The 15,395-nt window shown below is 45.8% G+C and overlaps 1 protein-coding gene across 11 annotated transcripts in view; it reads left to right on the top strand.

Moving 5' to 3' along the window:
* CASKIN2 (CASK interacting protein 2) overlaps positions 1–15,395 on the top strand; it is a 97,001-nt gene that overhangs the window by 59,358 nt on the left and 22,248 nt on the right. For 4 of the 11 annotated variants that reach the window (XM_083487357.1, XM_083487354.1, XM_083487358.1 and 1 more), the window contains exons 3-9: positions 1,002–1,053; positions 7,053–7,150; positions 7,791–7,936; positions 8,993–9,088; positions 12,098–12,228; positions 13,493–13,601; positions 15,135–15,243. In XM_083487357.1, the coding sequence (XP_083343483.1) occupies positions 1,002–1,053; positions 7,053–7,150; positions 7,791–7,936; positions 8,993–9,088; positions 12,098–12,228; positions 13,493–13,601; positions 15,135–15,243 (741 nt within the window). Of the gene's footprint in view, positions 1–93; positions 384–1,001; positions 1,054–7,052; positions 7,151–7,790; positions 7,937–8,992; positions 9,089–12,097; positions 12,229–13,492; positions 13,614–15,134; positions 15,244–15,395 lie in introns of those variants that run through there. The other 7 variants (XM_083487355.1, XM_083487353.1, XM_083487352.1 and 4 more) reach the window with 4 other exon arrangements.

Here is a 15,395-nt window from a genome sequence, read left to right as displayed (position 1 = left end):
CATCTGGTCCGTAGGCTTTTCACTGGCAGTGGGTAAGTTGCAGGGAGGCGGAAGCAGAATGCCCCAGCGCTGCACTTTTCTGGGCACCAGACTATAAATGGGAGCATTCCCAGACTGGACTTGAGGGTACTGACCCATTGCCCAACAGCAATGGGGATAGAGGCTTTTGCCTCCTGGTTCTGTGGATGTAGAATAAACAACTGAACAGATTCTGGAGATGGGGATGTTTTGGCAGCAGCTATGCTGGGGAAAGGGGAAGATAAGAATGAAGCTAATAGTAAGCTGGTGCCCATGGAGACAGGTGTATGGAAAGCAATGCTAAAGGATTTGGAAAGAAGAAGAGGCTGAAGGGATGGGTCATGCACTGTCCTGTGCACGGCAAGGTTAGTCTGAAGGTTTTGGGAGAGGGACCAGTCCACTTCCTTCTGCAAGTAGATGGAATGGTTCAAGAGGAAACTTCTCCCGTGTGCAGACAGATTCAGACATAGGAGCCTAGGAGTTCTCATTACTCTTAGGAAGCTGAACTTATTTTTGCAGGGTGGCCATGGATCTGTTCCAGGGACTATATGAAAAAGCAAGGGAATTTGTTAATGTATGCAAAAAGAGACAGGGAGGGGGAGAAAGACACCACTGAGAATCTCTCATTTCATATATTACAGCAAATCCAGCCTTTATGACAGAAACCAATCACTGTCCTCTTCTTGGATGCATCTTTTAATGCACTAGTTCCAAACTACTGCCAGAGACAGGATACTGGGCAAAGGGTATGTGCCCTCGGAGTGGCTTTTCTGATAATATTTACATTTTGTGCAGACAATTTTCTGACAGAACCAGCCATTGCTTGCAGCCAGATAGCTTCTCCCCGATGTCTCTAAAGAACGGAGAGTAGCAGATTCCTATTTGCTGCCATTGCTGAATGTTTATTGAAAAATCTGTATTCAGCCCAATTCCATTATTCATCTGTGTCCTGAAATGACACATTTCCTGTTCTTTTTCTCTAGAACTCTTGGGATCAACTAAACGGCTGAATGTGAACTACCAAGATGTGGATGGGTATGTACTAATCCAATTAAATTGTGACAAAAGTGTTGGATGGGTTGGAGGGACTAGCAGTGAATGTGTTGCGGAACAAGCGATAAAGGTTTAACAGTTACTGCCCCCTTCGATTACAAGCCAGGGCACTATGGGGGTTCTGTCCTTCTGCTCTGTCATTGCCTCCCTGTGTGATCACAGACCAGTACACTTGATGCTAGGAATCCAACAGCCAAGAATGGACTAAGAAGCCCATTCCTTAAAGTACTACAAGACTTATCCACCATTGTAATGCTGGTGGTCAACAAAAGAGGTTTAAAGACTCTCTCAAGGCAAATATTTTTTTAAAAAAATGTGGTATAAGCATCGACAATTGGGAAACACCGGCCTGTGAGTGCTCCAATTGGATAACAGCCTTTACCAAAGGTGTTGTGGACTTTGAAGACCCATGAACTCAGGACGAAAGGGAGAAACGTGCTAAGAGGAAGGCACATTTGGCAAACCTTCACCATGATCAACTCCTGCCCAGAAACCAATGTCCCCACTGTGGAAGGATGTGTGGATCCAGAATTAGCCTCCACAGTCACTTACGGACTCACTGTGAAGACTGTGTTCATGGACGACCATCTTACTTGGCTACGAGCGATCACCAAATAAGACAGTTTGCAGACATCAGAAGATTTCAGGACTGCAGCTGTAAGGAACGGCAGGCCGAGACATTTTGCTGCCTGAGGTGGAACAGCAAATAGTTCACACACCCCTCCCCCAAGTCAAATTTCATGGTATCCTAGGCCAGCTAAGATATTTTGGCACCCGAGGCAAAAAATCCCACAAGTACTTCCCCCTTATTGTATTAAAATATAATAATATATTCAATAACTAACCATGTCCTGCCCTTTTATGACACCCCAAATCAGTTGTTTTAGGTGATCACCTCACTTTGCCTAATGGTTGAGCCGGCCATGGCTGTGAAGGCACCTACTCAGGGAGGCAGTTGCTCCTTAGCTGCTAAGAAAGATATTCTCTGCTAACCCCACTCTTGAAAAAGTACAGTAGCATCCCAGAACACTGACAAGCAATCACAGTGGATTAAGGTCATAGCGTGCATTACAATTTAGCTTATGCTGCTTAACTAGTGGTATAAGTTCCTGTATTTCTGTTCCTATAGCAGTGATATTACTTTCCCTCATTTTTATCAGCACGTACAGCAAAATGTTTTCTCTCCAGTGGTTGCCTTCCCACCCCATCTGCTTCCCCCAGCCAATTACTGTAACAGGGACATTGCATCTAACTCCCACAGATTTCCAAATGGATGTTGAAGTGAATGGGGCTTTGTCAAGACTTCAGGCCCATGGCAGAGTCCTAGCCAGGAAGGAGTACATCAGATTCTCAGCCAGGACAGTTTCAGATAAACGCCTGTATAAAGGGAGTATCCAAGAAATATGGTTTAGAAGCTCATCAGAATCTTATATCCAGATCTTTCCATCCACACTGCATTTTGTAGTCCTGGAACAGGCAAAATTCAGAACCATTAGGCAGGATATTACAATGCGGAGATAACTTCTCTCCCTTGAATGTCAACATGACACTCAAGTAAGGCTTTCACTGCCCCTGTTGAATTTCTGCCTGTTTTGTAGTTGCCAAAGAGAAACACAGTAGTATTATGACAGTCGTATTATGGAGCTTAGTTGCAGCCCCCATAGGGTAGAAGGTTTCCTTTTTATTGTTTGTTTTAATGAAATGGAGAATTTTAACCAGCACTGGCAGGCTGCCTCTAAGTGCTTTGGGGACCCACACATGTTGCCCGCCCCTGCTAGGCAAATGGCAATACAGCTTCCCAAACCCTATTCATCGGCGCTCTTTGGGCCTGCCTCTTTGGTGGGCACCGTGCCCTTTCAGTCTCCTGGCTGCAAGGACCCATTCTTCCCACCGAGAGGTTACCGTGGGGATAATTGGAACATCCAGGCCTGCAGCAGAAGCCCAGCATGAGGTGACTGCTAGCTGGCTGCCTGCGGCTAAGGAAAAGACCTCTCCTGTGGGTCCTGTCATTATTCCCTGGGGGAGTTTCCCCCTGGTACTTTGCCCTGAAGTGGCTGCTATTATTCACCCCTCCAATTCAGGCAGGCTCCTCTGAGATGTGAATGGGACAACCACTTCCAATCCGCTACGGCAATCCCCTCACAGCCTAGCCGTTCCAGGGGTCGGGCTCGCGGCTTAAGCTTGCCCTCCACACTCTTCCAGCCTTATTGCTGCTTGGAAGGCTTCGGCCTTTCCCTTGCCATGGGGGCTTGGTTCCCGTGGGCTCGGAGCCTGCCCCAGCCCTTTTGAATGAATGGAACCAGCCCTGAGCAAGTGGAAGAAGGGAGCTGACTGTGTGTGTGTGTGTGTGTGTAGGGCAGCCTGAGGAGGGGGGAAGAGACTGGATAAACAAGCCTCTTTCACAAGCCAGAAACACAGGGTCTATTCATTCTCACAGGCCTCACACACTCAGGATAGTAGGAGAGCCATGCTGGGAGAGAGACTGCCATTAGTCTAGGCAGGCTAAGAAAGGTGGGACGGGGAGGAGAAAGACACTGTGTCTGGGAATAGCTTGTCATCCGTCCCCAGACCAGAGACCACAGTGTTAGGGTTTTGTGTCTCTTCCACACACACACACACACCTCCATTCCCTGCAAGTTGTAAACTCGTCAGGCCTACCCTTGCTTATGGATCTTTCCATTCTATTCTTAAATAGCATAGTTTGGGGCACAGCTCCAAAAAGGACCTTTGTGAATTTTAAGAGCTGCGTAAAGAGGGAGAAATTCAACACCGGCATCTTGCCATTTTAGAAAAGGGGCAGTGATGAGAAAAGCTGGCAGAACTTTTCCTTGCATGCCAGTTATTTAAGAAAAAAAGAATTAGGAGAACTCCTATAAGCTGGGCATCAGTAGACATAAAACACCTTGTTGTAGTCAACTCCGTCTCTTGTCATACAAGGAATATATGTTTGATACCATTCCAGACAAAGGGGAGGCACAAATAGGAAACTTGCTCAGAACCAATTGAATTCAACTAAGTTACTGTGTGCACAGAACAAGACCTGCTCACACAACATATCTCTCCCACCACACTTCATAGCTGCACCCACTAAATGTGCTCTGAAGGGTTAGAGGGTTGCAACCCAGAAGAGGTCTCATTGCATGAGTGTGCATCATTTCATACACACATATTTATATTTATAACACTTAATTGCCAAAGTGGCTTCTAAGCAGTTTAAAAGCATGAAACCAATCACAAAATATATTAGAGATGAAAGGAAATTGTTCTGTGGTTCCCAGAACAATGGTAGGAGAACCTTCCCACCTACAAAGGTATACATAGTGAGGTCTCAGAAGAGAAGAGAAGAGAAGAGAAGAGAAGAGAAGAGAAGAGAAGAGAAGAGAAGAGAAGAGAAAAGTTTTGTGAGCTTCTCGTTTACTGGGAGATGTAAGAAAGGGAAATGTGTTGTCAAGCATTTTGGGGTTGTCTAGCCAGCACTTGAAAACAGCAGACAACAGCAGCTCACAAAGAACTGGGGGATGCCAGATCTCACTTATTTTAAGACAGGATTCTTATTTTAAAGAGCTGTCCCTGACTTGATGCCTGTTATTTCAGAATATCTTTTAAAAACCCTGAAACTTCAGCTTCTTTCATTTTGGTCTAACAAACCTGGGAAGATACAAAACAGTAATGGCTGTTAAACTTACACAAACGTGAATTACAAATGCCTCCTCAAACAGAATGCTCTGTACGCTTCAAAGAAAGATTACCTGCTTTTGTACAATAGAAGTTTGTACAATAGTATGACATATCAGCTTGCATGTTTCATAGCTCTTATTTCCTCTTCCAAACTTAGCAACAGATGTCTATACCAAATGTTCGGGAGCAGGCAAGGGCAGAAACACATTGATCTGAGAAAGGAAGCAGGGAAATCAAATTGCCAGCTTCGTACCTTTAAAGTGGAAGGCGTTTGACAAGCTGCAGCCGGACAACCCTGAATGTGCAGTGAGCTAGCCCTGTTCACGCTTGTCACTTTTCTTCTCGTGCCTAAGGATGGTCATTCTTTCAGATTGGCCATTTTTATAAAGCTCCAGGAATGTGGAGGTGGTTGAAGAGCATGTAGAGTAGAAGCAATATCGTTTGACTCACTGAGGAAAAACTCTTACCACAGCTAAAATTCTTGGACACATTAGAGAAAGAAGATGGTGAGGAGTTCCCTCCTCAGCAGATTCAGAGGATTGGGAGTGTCATGCAGGCCACTTTTCTTTTTTTAAAATGTCCACAAGGGAAGCTGTTTTTGCCTTGCTGCAGCAAAAATAACAAAGGCCTCTATAAAAGTGACAAATTTATTATGACATAAGCTTCCATGACCTATAGCCTGCTTCATGGTGTTATCCTTAGTGTACATGTAGATGCTAACTGAGAGTAACACTTCGTGCACCTGATGATGTGGAGTCCATGAATGCTTATGCCAGAGGTGGCTAACCTGTAGCCCTGTGGACGTTACTACACTGCAGCTCCCATCAGCCCCGACCATTGGCCATGCTGGCTGGGGTTGATGGGAGCCTAACTGACTTCTTGTGAAGATAGAATGGTTGGGGAGCTGGGAGAGCCATATAAGATAACCCACTCTTATATTAAACATCTGAAGGGCCACAGGCCTCACCCCTGGCTTATGCCATAATGAATTTGTTCGTCTTTCAGGTGCTACAAAAACCATTGAGGTTTTTATTTATTATATTTATCTCCCTCTCTTTCCCCAAGGAATATTGGGTTATTTTATATGGCTCCACCACCAGCCCGACCATTTTATCTTCACAGGAAGTCAAAAAGGTGGTTTAGACTGAGAAAAGATAAAGGGACGCGGGTGGCACTGTGGTCTAAACCACTGAGCCTCTTGGACTTGCTGATTGGAAGTCCGGTGGTTCAAATCCCCACAACGGAGTGAGCTCCCTTTGCTCTGTCCCAGCTCCTGCCAACCTAGCAGTTCAAAAGCAAATCAGGCTCTGAATAGAGATTGGACTTAACCATCCAGGGGTCCTTTACCTTTTACCTTTACCTGTGTTCCCTATTCAGAGCCAGGCTGGCCACTTTGAACAACTGAGAGTCACACAGTAATGGCACAAAAGCTGACAGCAAAGCACCTGTAACCACATGCACAGCTTATTGTCTCTAGCCACCCACCATGTGGCTAAACCTAGCAATACCAACACTCCCCACCATGTGGGAAGCTTGTATCAGGCAGTGTGGCTGTGGTGGTTAGAGTGTTGGGCTATGGGGCCTATGGACATATATTCGCCCACACAGGGTCTCCTTGCCCTGGTGAAATTAGGCTTTAAAGCAGCATTCAATTGTAGCCAATAGACTGGTGTGTGTGTGTGTGTGTGGTCCACAACAGTTTCTCCAGTTAACAAATGTGTCTGTGGGTCCAAAAAGACTGGCAGTCCCTGGGCCTGGGACACTCAGCTTCAAATCCGCACTCTGCTGCAAAGCATTCTGGCTGTCCTTGGTCTCAGCCTAAGCCTTGGTCTTAACCTAAGGTAAAGGACCCCTGGACGGTTAAGTCCAGTCCAAGGCAACTATGGGGTCGTGGCGCTCATCTCGCTTCCAGGCCAAGGGAGCCAGTGTTGGTCCACAGACAGCTTTCCGGGTCATGTGGCCAGTATGACTAAACTGCTACTGGTGTACAGAGGACCCATGCCAAGTGCCAGAGCGCACAGAAACGCCATTTACCTTCCTGCCGCAATGGTACCTATTTATCTACTTGCACTGGCATGCTTTCGAACTGCTAGATTGGCAGAAGCTGGGACAGAGCAATGGGAGCTCACCAATGCCACACGGATTCGAACTGCTGACCTTCCAATCGGCAAGCCCAAGAGGTTCAGTGGTTTAGACCACAGCGCCACCCACACCCTTATAAGGAAACTTGGACTGGGCTCTAAGCTAATAAGTCAATTGCTGCTGCTTCTGTCTAAGGATGTTGCCTCCACCCCACTTCTCAGGTTTTCAGCACTACATCATGCAGCCCTGGTTGGAAGCCTGGAACTTATCTCCTTGCTGCTGGAGGCACAGGCCACTGTGGATATTAAGGACATCAACGGTAAGTGAGTTGTTTTGCTTTCTTAGGAGGAGGAAAAAGACCGTCCCTGTTATTGTCCCCAAAAGCCACAGTGAGGGAATCGCTAGCTCTCACTTCATGAAGGAAAAACTTATTTTACAAACAGTATGCTGGGGAAGAGTCCTTTTGGGGAAATGCAAGTTATGAATAGTGTTATCGGCAGGAGGTTGCTACTCCCATCTTCTGCTCCAACTAGAATAATGCCACTCATTAAGCCCCTGCCCACCCACCCCCTACAAGAAGGTTTGTATGCTGGGTGCTCAATGTATTTGTCTTATTTGGCCCAGAGCATCTCATTCTGTGTTCGAATAGTTGCATCATTATTATTATTATTATTATTATTATTATTATTATTATTATTTATTACACCTTTCTCAAGGGGATTAAGTAGCATTCCATAAAACAGCCGAAACAGTGTTGTTGTTTTTTAAGCATGGGGGAAACAACTGAAAATAGGTGTTAAAACAATAGGTAGTAGACACCTAAGGTGTAAACCTTTTTATTCAGCCAGGAAAAGTTGCCACAACAAAATGTCTTCTGTTGTTTGCAGAACATTCAGATGGTGGGCACCCATCAGATTAGTCATTCCCACATTATGCAGCCTGTCTCTGTCTCCCTACAGGAATGCGCCCACTGCACTACGCTGCCTGGCAAGGGAAGGTGGAGCCAGCACGCCTGCTTCTACGAGCAGCTGCTTCAGTCAATATGGCGTCGCTGGATGGGCAGATCCCATTGCACCTTTCGGCGCAATATGGCCACTATGAGGTGGTGAGTGGGGGACCATTTGGAAGGGAAGAGATGAGACTTCTTTTGTCAGTCAGATCCAGATCATGGTGCGCCAGTCCGAAAGCTGTCAGTCTCCCATACCTTGGAGCCCTCATAATGATCTAACATGCCTAACCCACAAAGCAGCTGAACGTTGCAGTGCAGTACTGTCACATTAACACAAGTGCCCAGCACGAAATGCAGTAGAGAGCTGTGGAGTTTCTTCTTGGGAGCTGTAATGGATCACATTCAATCATCTCCTGTCAGAATTTCTAGGCGGGAGTGAGGATAAAAATGGCAGAAAAAAACACCTTGGTCTGTGAAGAAGCAAGTATCTGTGTGATGTTTTATCCTGGGCTGAACCCATAAGCAGAGCGGCGTACATGTTGCAGATCAAATGCACTAGGAAAAGGAAAGAGAAGCTGTACATCAAGAATATCTTAAGTTCTGATGACTACAGCAGTGCACATTTATTAAATTTCAATATGATGAGGAAGCAGGGAATAGCTGGCAGAATATGTATGGTATTAAAGGCTTAAATTTTCTGAGCTTTCATCAGACATTGCCACATATTTTCTACTTCTCTGCCCTCTCCTACAGGCTAGAACCTTGCTTTATTTTTATTTTTTACATGGAAGCCTAGATTCTCTGGATACCTGGCATTGTATCAGATACCAGAATCACAGTAAACGTGCAGATTTTTAAAATGTGCACCCCAAAACAATGTTCTTATTACGTGGAACAGACACTTTCCTAGGGGAGGGAGATGAAAATACCACAAGGTGACCTGTACTTTTGTATTATATTAACCTTGGGAAGAACTTGGGGGCTGTCTAGGAAAGGTTTGACTGACACGGATTAGACCTCAGGGGTTAGGCCAGCTAGCTGCAGGAGAAGCAGAGGCAGTGGTTTGCTCTGGGTTCCTGGCAGGAGCCGTCTTGTACGAGGGTTTTGGGTTTGCTCTGCGGAGATCATGAGGAAGCAAGATGTGCAAAGCGTATGACTACTGGCATTTCCAGCTTCACTTCGCTCTTTCCATTTTTCCTGTCTGTCCTGCAGTCAGAGATGCTGCTCCAGCACCAGTCCAACCCATGCCTCATCAACAAAGCAAAGAAAACCCCCCTGGACCTGGCCTGTGAGTTTGGAAGGCTAAAGGTAAGCAGAAGCAACCATAGCCACCGCCTGCAAGAAAGTCAGTTGAGAGCAACAGGGTGTATGCAACACTACTGCTCCTCAGGGGAGACCCATTGAAATGAACGCACACAACGATTCATATCTGTGGAATTCCCTCCCCACAGAGGTGCGTCCAGCTTCTTCACTGCATAGCTTTTGGTGAATGATGAAGACACACGGCTTTACCTTTGACACCTGAGATGTGTATTTTAGTAGTACAGTCATACCTCGGGTTAAAGACGCTTCGGGTTAAATCTTTTCAGGTTGCGTCCTGCGGCAACCTGGAAGTACCGGAAAGGGTTACTTCCTGGTTTCGCCCCTCGCGCATGCGCAGATGCTCAAAATGATGTCATGTGCAGAAGTGGCGAGACGCACAGATGCAGGTTGCGTTTTGCTCATGTTGTGAACGGGGCTCCAGAACAGATCCCGTTCGCAGCCAGAGGTACCACTGTAGTAGTAATTACCTGCAATGACATGATTACCACGGACAACATTATTTGGTTGTAAGCCACTTTGGGTTGCCTTCAGTTGCAAGATAAAGGGACTAACAAATATGATGATGAGGATGATGATGGAAATGATAATGTGCTCTGGCACAGCAGGAGTTTCCACAGCTGCTGGCAGTAATGTAGGAAAAGTATAACTATTTTGTTCCATCCTGTGCTGCAGAACTTTTCTAAGCCAGCTGCGAAGGAACATCCCAGCTATTAGGGCGGAACAATATCATAACTCAAGATGGCGGCAACTGACATCATTCCCTCACTGTCGGTCACATTGGCTGAGGCTGACAGGAACTGAAGCCCATCAACAGTGGGAGGCCCTCAGATTCCCCATACCTTCCCCACCCCCAAATTATTTTTATTGATTTTCCACAATTTTTAACAAATTGTCACCAAATCAGTACAAATTCCAGTACAAATTTAAAAGCTGACTTCCCACCCCCGATGTCCCCTCTATTTTCCTCCCTCCTTTGCTGCTCCCAATATAATAACTTTTCCAGCTGTCACTTCAAAATACATTCATCCCTTCTCCCCACACATCACCTGTACAGTTACCAGTTTCTGCTATGGCTTTTATACATTGTTATAACCTGTCCTCATAATCATCGAGTAGAGTAAATAATCTTTTATAATAGTCATTCATCAATTTTGAAACATTTCCTTCTGATACCGCTTGAGTAACACTTTGCCTGAGAAAAACAGATTCTGCTTCCTCCCAGACAACAGGCATGCATTACTCCCTAACATGGCCTTGAACATTGCTGTATGACACCTGGCCCCAGTAATAAACAACTCAGCCTCACTGGTGCTGCATCCAGAGGGTGAAAATGAAACCCCTAGAATTTATGTGTGTGTATAAATAGATAATATACATTTCCTCCCCCTAACACTTCCAGTCTCCTGGCACCACCCACCCTTCACATTTCGCCAAATTTAATCCTCAATTTTACATACAACCAGCTCATTAATAAATCATTTATAAATATAATCCACATCTCTTCTTCTCTGTCTGAAAGTCTCAGAAGCTGTCAAGATGGCATACACTGTGGTCCATCCTATCCCTTTCACTGTTCTTATTTCCAGCTTCAGGCGGGGTTTGTAATCTCAACAAAATCCATATCTCCTCTCTCTCCTCTGTCCAATGGAGACGTTCAGATTCCTCATTCCTGCTGCTATAAAGCCTTCATACATCTCCAAAGGTCTTCCTGTGCCAAAGAATGGCTTTCTGTGGTAATCATGCTGCTGCAGGCACTTGTGAGTAGGCCCAGGGGTTGTGGAGGGATACCTCCTGTGTAAGGCCTCGCCATGGCACTGGGACATAACGCAGCACCCAGGAACCTCCATTCCCACTGCATTCATACTCAGGTTGTTCTCCACCACTCCTACCAGAAGCCAGACAGGCCCTGAGCCTTGCTAATCCCTCCAGACTGCGGAGGCAAAAGCAAGGCCAGCTGGGCCAGAAGGCCTGGGATTCCAACCTGGCAGAGCTAGCGGTGGATTCCTGTCTCCACTATTCAAGACAGGTGCAGAGAGGCTGCTCAGAATTCCTGGGGGTGGGGGACTTCCCCCTAACCTAAAGGGCAGGGCAGCAAATGTATGTGAAGACAGGAGGGGTGGGTGGGTATTAGCGCAAGGGACGTGCACCGAAGGGAGGCAATGGAATGGCATTATTCTATTCTCATCCCAAGGCAGGGGGTGGCTTCAATGTCCATTTTTATAACAAATGGGCTATAAATAGGGTGATAAATCTTGAGTCACCATAACAAAGAATAGCAGGCCTCTAGTACAAGTTCCACATTGTTTGTGTAGGTGTGTAGGTGTTCCCTGCGGGCAAGGCCAGCTCAAACCCAAAGCTCCCTAATGTTGAAACTATTTCCCACTGTAGTGGCCTTTTCCAGTTTGCAGCCCTTGGGCCCTCATTTGTACCCTTTCTGCCTGCAAAAGAGATGGTTGAGGCAATTGTGATAGCAAGGCCGACTCGGTGCCAAGAGGCACAGGACTTCTGCCTCTTTGAGAGCTCTGAAGCAAGGCGAAGATACAGCAGGTGTCATCCATCCATTGCCCCCAACCCCACCCACTTTCTTGTCCGCCATGGTGGAAAAGGAGAAGTGGATCCTTCAGAGCACTTGGTGTGGATGCAGAACTTCCAGCTACGGATGAAATTTGGCCCACAGGACCTTCCCATTTGGCCCATAGCTGGATCAGCAGCTCCTTACACAGCAGGATTGAATTCCCCACACATCGGCTAATGCCTGGGTTGTGTGTGACAATTCTGCTTAGTTTGGATATATAAGATCTCTTCAGGTGCATCTGAACCTGCTGAAAGCAGATCAGCTGATCCATGGGGATTTCAGTCATGCTTGGCCACTGTCTCCTTGTAACCCTGCAGGCCAACTTCGACAGGTGGGTGAGACCACTCACCTGTCAGTCGTCTGATATCATTTTGGGTCCCTCGCTTCCTTCTGTCACTCCATTCTTTTGTTTACTTTAGGTGGCCCAGCTGCTTTTGAACAGCCACATGTGTGTGGCTCTGCTCGAGGGACAATCCAAAGACACAAGTGACCCTAACTACACCACTCCTCTTCACCTCGCAGCCAAGAACGGGCATAAAGAGATAATCAGGTAAGTCCTTTGGGCACTTCCAGTGCAGGGAGAAGCCAATGGCCTCACTCAGCCCACATGTGCCAGCTCAAGTTCCCCAAGGTGCCAGCATGTGCCACACCACTCTCAGATATTTCCATCTGTTAGCTCCCCAGCTTAACCTTCCTGAGATTTCAGCTTCTGATTTGAATGTCGTATTTATTTCATGCCTTACAGTGCAGTTTGGGTGTGTTGAGTTCATTCTTACTTTTATATTCTCATGCAGCACCCTATTTTGCAAATGCTTCATTTGTTCCATTCCTGCATGTACCCCTTATGTGCCGCATGGGGCATCAGAATTTGAAGCTACAGAGCCTTCCTAAATCCTGTTGCTGTTGAACTTCCTAAATCCTAAATGCTGTTGAACTCCAACTCCCATCAGCCCCAGCCAGTAATGGCCAATGGTCAGGGATGCTGGGAATTGTAGTCCAACAGCATCTGGAGGACTGCAGGTTTTCTATCCCTGAATTAAAGAAATACAGAGAATACTGTGCTTACAATGGAAATTCATTCCTAGAGGACCAAACATAGTCAGACCATCACTCCATCTAGCTCAGTACTATTCCCCCCCCCCCAATTATTTCTATACTGCTTTATTGTTTGTTTGTTTGTTTGTTTGTTTGTTTGTTTTTAAAAAAGAATCTCAAAGCTCTTTACAACCTAAGTTGTAACCTAAGCATTACAAAATACCAAAGCAAAACATTATAGATGAAGATCAAATAGTTAACAGGAGAATTAGAAGTTATTGTAAACATTACAGACAGAAATCAAACATAAAAATGCAATGGACTCCACATCCTTAGCAATCCTAAGCATCCAAGCCTGACACTCATGCATTCTCTCACCAGCCATAATTACCAGCCAACCAGTTATTAAATGATAGCTCTACAAAAGCATTTGAACTTACTGTTCACCAAATTACCACAGATCAAGTGAAATCCCTACAGCAGTAGGGTTATATCTTAAATTAGCACGTTAGACTAAACTACAGGGTAAATACACCCACAGTGTCCTTCTGCCATTTAATCCTTCTTGCAACACAGATAGCTCCCCTGATCATCTCCTCCACCTGCCAGCCATCCTTCTCTCTCTCTCTCTCTCTCTCTGTCTCTCTCTCTCACACACACACACCACCCTCTCCAATGGCACACAGTAAGGATCAAGACTTGGGTATTCATTCTGGAGCAATCAGTCACATCTTTTGACTTGCTGGCACTCATTGCTTATATATTCCTTCCCCTCACAGGCAACTTCTGAAAGCCGGAATCGAGATCAACAAACAGACGAAGACGGGGACTGCCTTGCATGAAGCAGCGTTGTATGGGAAGACCGAGGTGGTGCGCCTGCTGCTGCAAGTGAGACTAAAAGTAAAGCCGTAGTCAAGGCCGGGGAATGGTTGCCTGGTGACCAAAAGGCTTTTGCCCTTGGAGAGGCCACAGGCCTTGGAGCCGAGGCAGAAATAGGGAACAAAGAAGAGGAGAGGGTGTGAGAGCCCACAGAGGAGACACTGGGCTATCTGTGGGTCAGTTGTGAGAGGAAACGCTGTGCAGAAAAGCGTGGTAGCTCTGTCACTCGAGGCAGGAAAAGAATGCGGCCTGCAGCTTGGTGTGATATATAGCACTGAGGAGAAACTCCAATCTCTGGTTCAGTTCTAGTCCGACAAGAAGTGTGGTCATACAACCCACCTGTCCTGTGCTGAAAGTACACAAGAGGGAGCTGCTAGCCTCTCTCACACAGAAACACCACTTGGATGTGCACACTGACTGAGTGTTCATTAGCCATGTGAAGAAGTACTGCATGATTCCTCCCCATATGGAGTAGCCCAACACGCATGCAAGTGTCTGCACCTATAATCCATGCCTGCTGGCATTTGTGTTGAGGCTAGCCAGAGTGATTCTGGAACCAACCATCTTTGGAAGCGACTGCAAACAGTGTTACGAAACACATACTGGGGTTGATCGGTTTGTTTATTGTTTCATTTGCACTTTTAGTGCACTTATTTAGCCTTCTCTGTGAAGCGGAGTAATGACTGCCTTTATGGGAAGCTGAGGCTGAGAGTGTGAGGCAAACCCAAGGCCTCCCTGTGTTTTGAATCTGAGGCCTTGCATGTTGTGTGAAGCAACCCTCTATAACTGGCCTAGTCTACTTTGTTCTGCGAGCTTAAGCTTTTCTCAAGCAGTGGGGATGCAGTCTCTGGGTAAAGACAGGCCTGCTTTTGCTCTCAAGGACTGTGATATTATTAGCAGGCTGCCGTGAATATCTCACCAGTGAAAAAAAGACAGTCACAGAACCAAGAAATGACACAAAACAAAAGAATTGCCGTGAAAATCCCTGAAATGAGAAGTAATCGACTATAGAATAACAAAAATCAAAAATTAACCTAGAATTAAACAAAGGCTTAACGAGATGCCGGCTACAAAACTCGTTTCACTGGACTAATCAATTTCCTCAGAAGGAAATAAAGAAATTATATACCTTAAATGATTTTAAGTGATATCAAACAAACTCAAGAGCAGGGCTGAAACACTTCCCTGAGTTTACAAAAAAGGTATGAAAACCTCAATGGCAAGTTTTAAACATAGCCCTATTTAAGAGAACATTATAAAATATCAAACAAACTGCTCTTGTTTATTTCTAGGTTAATTTTTCCTTAAACTTTTTGATTTTTGTTATTTAATTTAACTCTATAGTCGATTACTTCTTGTTTCAGGAATTTTCATGGCAATTCTTTTGTTTTGTGAATATCTCACCAGGACCTAGCACCAGCACTAGCTCAGCCTAATACTCAAATGCTGAAACCAGCCTAGATTTTTTTATTAAAAAAAGTTCCCTCAAGGAAGTTGTCCCCCCGTTTCCAAGCCCACCGCTAACTTTCTCTCTGTGGGCAGGGTGGCATCGATGTCAACATCCGCAACACCTACAACCAGACGGCTCTAGACATCGTGAACCAGTTCACCACTTCACACGCCAGCAAGGACATCAAGCAACTACTACGAGGTGAGCAGGCCGAAAAGTATCCCCATCAGGCCCTAATCTGGGGAGGAAGCAGATGGCACCCATCTTAATAAACCCCTAGGATGGTGCAAACTGGTGAAGGGCATGTGGGGGTCAGCACTGAAATCTTTTGGGGAGGGGCAGGGTGGGTACTT

The sequence above is a fragment of the Podarcis liolepis genome (genome assembly GCF_965112155.1).
Source record: "Podarcis liolepis genome assembly, chromosome: 2".
Lineage (NCBI taxonomy): Eukaryota > Metazoa > Chordata > Lepidosauria > Squamata > Lacertidae > Podarcis > Podarcis liolepis.
The sequence above is the reverse complement of the archived record's forward strand: the minus strand, read 5'-3'. Positions and strand labels throughout refer to the sequence as shown.